Genomic DNA, 9,691 nt, shown 5'->3' with positions numbered 1-9,691 from the left:
CACATGGACTGTAGTAACAGACTGAGCTGTCAGACAGGAACACATGGACTGTAGTAACAGACTGAGCTGTCAGACAGGAACACATGGACTGTAGTAACAGACTGAGCTGTCAGACAGGAACACATGGACTGTAGTAACAGACTGAGCTGTCAGACAGGAACACATGGACTGTAGTAACAGACTGAGCTGTCAGACAGGAACACATGGACTGTAGTAACAGACTGAGCTGTCAGACAGGAACACATGGACTGTAGTAACAGACTGAGCTGTCAGACAGGAACACATGGACTGTAGTAACAGACTGAGCTGTCAGACAGGAACACATGGACTGTAGTAACAGACTGAGCTGTCAGACAGGAACACATGGACTGTAGTAACAGACTGAGCTGTCAGACAGGAACACATGGACTGTAGTAACAGACTGAGCTGTCAGACAGGAACACATGGACTGAGACATTAAGGGTGCAACATGAGACAGTTCATTGGACAACAGATTTCAAATCAGACAAATAAAAACCAGAGAAATACAGGAGCAGTGTTTTTATTCGTCTAATAATAAACTATTTTACAAATCTTCCCCGTGTACAGCGGCTGTGCGCTTCACAAAGTCTGTTCGCTAGAGTCCTCGTCGTCAGCCTCTTTTTGAGCAACAATTCCTTTTCCTGAATGTTTCACACTTCTTGATATGGAGACACAAAGTGAACACAGAGGAAGACACAGAGGAAGAGTCGGTCATCGTGTATTTTGGTGAAGAGGAGAGAAGGCCTGCAAAAAAATCCCACTAACTTTCCCAGAAGTCCGTTTTTCAGAAATCCACAGTTGAAAGATTCTGTGGAATCAGGAGGGAACAAATAAGGACGTGGAATCCTCCAAAACAGGGATTTCTGGGAAAAAACCTGGGAAAGTCGCGGGAATTTTGCAACCCCCGAGAGAAGAAAGATGTGGGTTTTTGAGGTCAGATGCGTCGACCTCTGGGATCCTTTGTGGATTCCGTCTGAGGGGGAAAAAGGAAAACAGACAGACTGTCAGTTCATCAGTTCACCTCATCAAACCACCATCAACCCTGTGTTCAGTTCATACTGCTTTGAACCAAGACTGCTGCTGTTTGCTCTCTGGGGCTGTTTTACTTGACGATAAGGCCCTCAGGCTAGCTACTGACTAACTGTGTGGAGGGAGGGAGGGAGGGAGGGAGGGAGGGAGGGAGGGGGAGGGAGGGAGGGAGGGAGGGGGAGGGAGGGAGGGTCTAGTGTGAACGGTCAGCGGGGTGGTTCTCAGAACGGGACATGTGTCCAAAATAGCACTACATTTCCAATACAGTACACTACTTTAGACCAGGACCAGTAGGACTAATCCATAGACCAGGGCCCGTAGGACTAACCCATAGACAAAGACCCGTAGGACTAACCCATAGACCAGGGCCCGTAGGACTAACCATTAAACCAGGGACCCGTAGGACTAACCCATAGACCAGGACCCGTAGGACTAACCCATAGACCAGGGCCCGTAGGACTAACCATTAAACCAGGGACCCGTAGGACTAACCCATAGACCAGGACCCGTAGGACTAACCATTAAACCAGGGACCCGTAGGACTAACCCATAGACCAGGGCCCGTAGGACTAACCCATAGACCAGGGCCCGTAGGACTAACCCATAGACCAGGAACCGTAGGACTAACCCATAGACCAGGACCCGTAGGACTAACCCATAGACCAGGACCCGTAGGACTAACCCATAGACCAGGACCCGTAGGACTAACCCATAGACCAGGACCCGTAGGACGAACCCATAGACCAGGACCCGTAGGACTAACCCATAGACCAGGGCCCGTAGGACTAACCCATAGACCAGGGCCCGTAGGACTAACCCATAGACCAGGGACTGTAGGACTAACACATAGACCAGGAACCGTAGGACTAACCCATAGACCAGGGCCCGTAGGACTAACCCATAGACCAGGGCCTGTAGGACTAACACATAGACCAGGTGTTGTGTGTCTGTACCGTAACTCAGTCATGTAGTGTCCAGGTGTAACCTGTCTGTACTGTAACTCAGTCATGATGTGTCCAGGTGTTGTGTCTGTACTGTAACTCAGTCATGATGTGTCCAGGTGTAACCTGTCTGTACTGTAACTCAGTCATGATGTGTCCAGGTGTAACCTGTCCGTACCGTAACTCAGTCATGATGTGTCCAGGTGTAACCTGTCTGTACTGTAACTCAGTCATGATGTGTCCAGGTGTAACCTGTCCGTACCGTAACTCAGTCATGATGTGTCCAGGTGTAACCTGTCTGTACTGTAACTCAGTCATGATGTGTCCAGGTGTAACCTGTCCGTACCGTAACTCAGTCATGATGTGTCCAGGTGTAACCTGTCTGTACTGTAACTCAGTCATGATGTGTCCAGGTGTTGTGTCTGTACTGTAACTCAGTCATGATGTGTCCAGGTGTAACCTGTCTGTACTGTAACTCAGTCATGATGTGTCCAGGTGTAACCTGTCTGTACTGTAACTCAGTCATGATGTGTCCAGGTGTAACCTGTCCGTACTGTAACTCAGTCATGATGTGTCCAGGTGTTGTGTCTGTACCGTAACTCAGTCATGATGTGTCCAGGTGTTGTGTCTGTACCGTAACTCAGTCATGATGTGTCCAGGTGTAACCTGTCTGTACCGTAACTCAGTCATGATGTGTCCAGGTGTAACCTGTCTGTACTGTAACTCAGTCATGATGTGTCCAGGTGTAACCTGTCTGTACTGTAACTCAGTCATGATGTGTCCAGGTGTTGTGTCTGTACTGTAACTCAGTCATGATGTGTCCAGGTGTAACCTGTCCGTACTGTAACTCAGTCATGATGTGTCCAGGTGTAACCTGTCCGTACCGTAACTCAGTCATGATGTGTCCAGGTGTAACCTGTCTGTACTGTAACTCAGTCATGATGTGTCCAGGTGTTGTGTCTGTACCGTAACTCAGTCATGATGTGTCCAGGTGTAACCTGTCTGTACCGTAACTCAGTCATGATGTGTCCAGGTGTAACCTGTCCGTACCGTAACTCAGTCATGATGTGGTCAGTCAGTCCCTGGCCCTGGGCGGCTGGTAATACTGGACCGTGGGCCGCGTCCTCGTGGTGGTCCGAGGCTGCCCGTCTCCCCCGCGCCGGTACTCTAGCCCCTCCTCTTCCTTCTGCCACCACACATACAGACCTACCATCAGTTTGTTAATTTATTATTTTTTTTTAACTTATACTGAATACGATTCTATTCTTTTTTATTTATTTAACTAGGCAAGTCAGTTAAGGACAAATTCCTTCCTTCCCTCCCCCATCCCTCCCTCCCTCCCCTACCTCCCTCCCTCCCCCATCCCTCTCTCCCTCCCCCATCCCTCTCTCCCTCCCCCATCCCTCCCTCCCTCCCCTACCTCCCTCCCTCCCCCATCCCTCTCTCCCTCCCCCATCCCTCCCTCCCTCCCTCCTCCCCTCCCTCCGCCGTTCTGACAGGCAGGACCTGATCCTAGATCTGCACTCTGGACAAAAGACACTGAGAATACACTGCGCTGGTTTAAGAGATGATATTAGAGCAGCTGACCTTCCTGAAGGCTAAAACCACTTTGTATCAGTCTGTGTCTTCACACCTGAATATGAGGCGTCATCTTAGACGCAACCAAGGACTGTCTATTAGGTAGAACGAAGGCTCATTCTCAATGAGTCTTTTCCTCGTTTCCTCACATCCTCTTTTCCTCACCTCCTTCTCTAAAACCCATCAGAGGAGATGGACTAGGGGTGGGGGGTGGGGGAGGGCCTTGGACATTCTCCTCCAATACGGTTTGAGAAACTGGAGAGGAGAGAGGATGTGTGGAAAGGTGAGTTGACTACAGAGCAACTGTAGTCCATAGATACTTACCCAGAAGTCCGTGCTGACCGGTCTGATGTTGTGTAGAAGGACCTCCTCACAGTTTCCATACTCAGTGAAGACCACGACGGCCGTGAGACCGGAGGGATGAACAGCATCTATCCTGGACCTGTAGAACTACACACAGAGGTGTCATTACACACAGCATCTATCCTGGACCTGTAGAACTACACACAGAGGTGTCATTACACACAGCATCTATCCTGGACCTGTAGAACTACACACAGAGGTGTCATTACACACAGCATCTATCCTGAACCTGTAGAACTACACACAGAGGTGTCATTACACACAGCATCTATCCTGGACCTGTAGAACTACACACAGAGGTGTCATTATACACAGCATCTATCCTGAACCTGTAGAACTACACACAGAGGTGTCATTACACACAGCAGCTATACTGGACCTGTAGAACTACACACAGAGGTGTCATTATACACAGCATCTATCCTGGACCTGTAGAACTACACACAGAGGTGTCATTACACACAGCCATGACTCCCATCTATCTAAGCATGACTCCCATCTATCTAACTATGACTCCCATCTATCTAGCCATGACTCCCATCTATCTAACCATGACTCCCATCTATCTAACCTTGACTCCCATCTATCTAACTATGACTCCCATCTATCTAACCATGACTCCCATCTATCTAACCATGACTCCCATCTATCTAACCATGACTCCCATCTATCTAACCATGACTCCCATCTGTCTAACCATGACTCCCATCTATCTAACCATGACTCACATCTATCTAACCATGACTCCCATCTATCTAACTATGACTCCCATCTATCTAACCATGACTCCCATCTATCTAACCATGACTCCCATCTATCTAACCATGACTCCCATCTATCTAACCATGACTCCAGTGTTAATATAGTTGTACCTTGTCATCCTTCCATCTATCTAACCATGACTCCCATCTATCTAACCATGACTCCCATCTATCTAACCATGACTCCCATCTATCTAACCATGACTCCCATCTATCTAACCATGACTCCCATCTATCTAGCCATGACTCCCATCTATCTAGCCATGACTCCCATCTATCTAACCATGACTCCCATCTGTCTAACCATGACTCCCATCTATCTAACCATGACTCCCATCTGTCTAACCATGACTCCCATCTATCTAACCTTGACTCCCATCTATCTAACCATGACTCCAGTGTTAATATAGTTGTACCTTGTTGTCTTCCCAGTAGAGCGCTAGAACCTGGTCTCCTGGTTTCAAGTTCCCCAGGCCTTGAGCCACTGCAGGCTCCATGGTCCCAACCTGCCCCTGGTCTGACCTCTGGTCTGACCTCTGGTCTGACCTCTGGTCTGACCTCTGGCCTTTGACCTGCCCCGTTCTCTTCTTAGGGGCGGTGTTGGAGTTGTTATGGGCGGGGTTAGTGCTGTTCCTGTTGTGTGGCTCCTCCCTCTCCCTGGGGGCGGGACCAGAGGAGTAGTTCTGTTGTTTGATTGGCCCTGTCCGGTGTTCCGTTGACGAGTCACCGTTTTGGAGGTGTGGCCCCGAGCCTGGGCCGCTGCCCACTTGGCCTTTCACTGGACGAGACTCACCACGGGACACGCCCCAGTCCTTCTCTTGCCCCGCCCACGACGTAGAAGAGTTCGACGGTCCGTTGTCCCGGTAACGGTCAAAGTTGTCAGAGTTGGGCCTTTCCCTGTGGGACTTCCCCCCTCCTCCTCTCCGTCTGCTGTTGGGCTCAGCTCTACAATAGAACACAACGTTACTGCACATCCCAGAATGCACCTTTCTTCGTTGGCATCGCTGTGTCCCGAGAATGAAAAGCACTGCACACACATTAGAAAACAGTCAACTCTCGCACGTTGTATTCATAAACACGGATGACATTGACAATGAGACGACATTCATAGTCAAGTCTAATCAAGTATCCATACAAACTATGCCACTTAATATAATGTTTACACACCCTACATTACTCATCTCATATGTATATACTGTATATACCATCTGCGGCATCTTGCCTATGCCGTTCTGTACCATCACTCATTCATATATCTTTATGTACATATTATTTATCCCTTTACACTTGTGTGTGTATAAGGTAGTAGTTGTGGAATTGTTAGTTAGATTACTCGTTGGTTATTACTGCATTGTCGCAACTAGAAGCACAAGCATTTCGCTACACTCGCATTAACATCTGCTAACCATGTGTATGTGATCAATAACATCTGCTAACCGTGTGTATGTGACCAATAACATCTGCTAACCGGGTGTATGTGATCAATAACATCTGCTAACTGGGTGTATGTGATCAATAACATCTGCTAACCGTGTGTATGTGACCAATAACATCTGCTAACCGGGTGTATGTGATCAATAACATCTGCTAACCGGGTGTATGTGATCAATAACATCTGCTAACCGGGTGTATGTGATCAATAACATCTACTAACCGGGTGTATGTGATCAATAACATCTGCTAACTGGGTGTATGTGATCAATAACATCTGCTAACTGGGTGTATGTGATCAATAACATCTACTAACCGGGTGTATGTGACCAATAACATCTACTAACCGGGTGTATGTGACCAATAACATCTGCTAACCGTGTGTATGTGATCAATAACATCTGCTAACTGGGTGTATGTGATCGATAACATCTGCTAACCGTGTGTATGTGACCAATAACATCTGCTAACCGGGTGTATGTGATCAATAACATCTGCTAACCGGGTGTATGTGATCAATAACATCTACTAACCGGGTGTATGTGATCAATAACATCTGCTAACTGGGTGTATGTGATCAATAACATCTGCTAACTGGGTGTATGTGATCAATAACATCTACTAACCGGGTGTATGTGATCAATAACATCTGCTAACCGGGTGTATGTGATCAATAACATCTGCTAACCGGGTGTATGTGATCAATAACATCTGCTAACTGGGTGTATGTGATCAATAACATCTACTAACTGGGTGTATGTGATCAATAACATCTACTAACCGGGTGTATGTGATCAATAACATCTGCTAACTGGGTGTATGTGATCAATAACATCTACTAACCGGGTGTATGTGATCAATAACATCTGCTAACTGGGTGTATGTGATCAATAACATCTACTAACCGGGTGTATGTGATCAATAACATCTGCTAACCGGGTGTATGTGATCAATAACATCTGCTAACCGGGTGTATGTGATCAATAACATCTGCTAACCGGGTGTATGTGATCAATAACATCTACTAACCGGGTGTATGTGATCAATAACATCTGCTAACCGGGTGTATGTGATCAATAACATCTACTAACCGGGTGTATGTGATCAATAACATCTGCTAACTGGGTGTATGTGATCAATAACATCTACTAACCGGGTGTATGTGATCAATAACATCTGCTAACCGGGTGTATGTGATCAATAACATCTGCTAACCGGGTGTATGTGATCAATAACATCTACTAACCGGGTGTATGTGATCAATAACATCTACTAACCGGGTGTATGTGATCAATAACATCTGCTAACCGGGTGTATGTGATCAATAACATCTGCTAACCGGGTGTATGTGATCAATAACATCTACTAACCGGGTGTATGTGATCAATAACATCTGCTAACTGGGTGTATGTGATCAATAACATCTACTAACCGGGTGTATGTGATCAATAACATCTGCTAACCGGGTGTATGTGATCAATAACATCTGCTAACCGGGTGTATGTGATCAATGAAAATGTGATTTGATTTGATGAGACGACGTTCCCAATCAAGTCTAATCCAGTATCCATACCTGTTGTCTGTTCCGCTGTCAGACCTCTGGACCCCTTTAGGTTCTGATACACAGTTAGAACTGGACTCTGTCTGGTGCTGGCCTGGTTTAGAGGCAGCTGGTGCAGGTCCGTTGTCCTGCTTCATCCCTCCTCCTCCTCCTCCTCCTCCTCCTCCTCTCTTATTAAACGACAGATCGGGTACCGAGTGCTGCTCTCTCCGACTTTGGTTCTGGAACCCTCCGGAACCAGAACTAGAACCTACTCTGATTCCCTGCTGGAAGGTTCTAGAACCAGAAGAATCCCCCTGGGTTCCGTCTCTGGGTTCTCTGTTCCGCTGGCCGGGGGCAGGGTACGTAGCAGCAGGGCAGAACACTGATGTCTGTCCTCTGGCCTCCCTGGCTGTTTGTCTCTCATGCTGGGCCTCTCTCCACCTCTCTGACCCTCCTCCACCTCCAGGAGGGGCCTTCTCCTGTGTCTGGCCCCTTTCCTGGCCTCTGTCCTGGGCTCTCTCCTGGCCCTGCCGGCTCCCTGCTGGAGCTGGGGCTGGGGAAGGGGTGGATGTGGCGATGGAGGGTCGTGGCCAGGTTTAGGGAAATCCTTGTCACTATCTCTCTGGAAACGAGGTGGTCGGTCGTTCCTGTCGTTCCTGAAGTCTGATCTGTCGTTCCTCTCCTTCCGTGATCTGTCGTTCCTGGACCAGTCGTTCCTCCCGTCTGACCTGTCGTTACGGCTGTCGCTGCGTTGGGGGTACCTGTCCTGGGACTGGCTGTTAGGAGGGAACGTCATCTTACCCTCGTGATGCCTCTGAGAGGACTGGCTCTTTGGCTCTGGAGGAGAAACCCAGAGAGAAACACACACACACACACACACACACACACACACACACACACACACACACACACACACACACACACACACACACACACACATAGGTGTGAATGTTTAAACGTTAAAACATTTCAACCAAATTGGATACACAAAAAGTTGTTTTTGTTTACCGATAGACAGGCCTAGTGGACGGTTCTGTCTGTCTGGTGTCTGACCTGCCTATACTGATAGATAGACCTAGTGGACGGTTCTGTCTGTCTGGTGTCTGACCTGCCTATACTGATAGACAGGCCTAGTGGACGGTTCTGTCTGTCTGGTGTCTGACCTGCCTATACTGATAGACAGGCCTAGTGGACGGTTCTGTCTGTCTGGTGTCTGACCTGCCTATACTGATAGACAGGCCTAGTGGACGGTTCTGTCTGTCTGGTGTCTGACCTGCCTATACTGATAGACAGGCCTAGTGCACGGTTCTGTCTGTCTGGTGTCTGACCTGCCTATACTGATAGACAGGCCTAGTGGACGGTTCTGTCTGTCTGGTGTCTGACCTGCCTATACTGATAGACAGGCCTAGTGGACGGTTCTGTCTGTCTGGTGTCTGACCTGCCTATACTGATAGACAGGCCTAGTGGACGGTTCTGTCTGTCTGGTGTCTGACCTGCCTATACTGATAGACAGGCCTAGTGGACGGTTCTGTCTGTCTGGTGTCTGACCTGCCTATACTGATAGACAGGCCTAGTGGACGGTTCTGTCTGTCTGGTGTCTGACCTGCCTATACTGATAGACAGGCCTAGTGGACGGTTCTGTCTGTCTGGTGTCTGACCTGCCTATACTGATTGATAGACCCAGTGCACGGTTCTGTCTGTCTGTCTGGTGTCTGACCTGCCTATACTGATAGATAGACCTAGTGCACGGTTCTGTCTGTCTACTGTCCGTCTGTCTGTCTGTCTCTGTGCCCCTCCCCTCTCTCTTCCCCACCTCGCTAGCTGTTCTGTCTGCCTCTGTGCCCCTGCCCTCTCTCTTCCCCACCTCGCTATGAAAATATGTGAGTGTTTATGTTTTCGGAAGTACGGCAACTAATCAGTCTCCGTTTTCAAAAATACTGAATCTCAGGAGGCGATTCCTAGAGGAAGATGTATTTTCAGTCTACTAAAAATCTCCTTACTACATTTGCACACGCTGCATATAG

General features: G+C 48.2%; 1 protein-coding gene across 1 annotated transcript; it reads right to left on the bottom strand.

The window, feature by feature from the left end:
• Positions 1-525: 525 nt before the first annotated feature.
• Positions 526-8,245, bottom strand: LOC121842842 (tudor domain-containing protein 3-like). The gene is made up of 5 exons (XM_042312611.1): positions 7,698-8,245; positions 5,110-5,638; positions 3,894-4,019; positions 3,042-3,177; positions 526-994 (listed from the first exon to the last, which is right to left on the bottom strand). The coding sequence occupies exons 1-4, from the start codon at positions 7,820-7,822 to the stop codon at positions 3,067-3,069; spliced, it is 891 nt and encodes a 296-aa protein (XP_042168545.1). The 5' UTR covers positions 7,823-8,245; the 3' UTR covers positions 526-994; positions 3,042-3,066.
• Positions 8,246-9,691: the final 1,446 nt, after the last annotated feature.

The sequence above is a fragment of the Oncorhynchus tshawytscha genome, unplaced genomic scaffold (assembly GCF_018296145.1).
Source record: "Oncorhynchus tshawytscha isolate Ot180627B unplaced genomic scaffold, Otsh_v2.0 Un_contig_2947_pilon_pilon, whole genome shotgun sequence".
Classification (NCBI taxonomy): Eukaryota; Metazoa; Chordata; class Actinopteri; order Salmoniformes; family Salmonidae; genus Oncorhynchus; species Oncorhynchus tshawytscha.
This window is presented reverse-complemented; position numbering and strand designations above follow the sequence as displayed.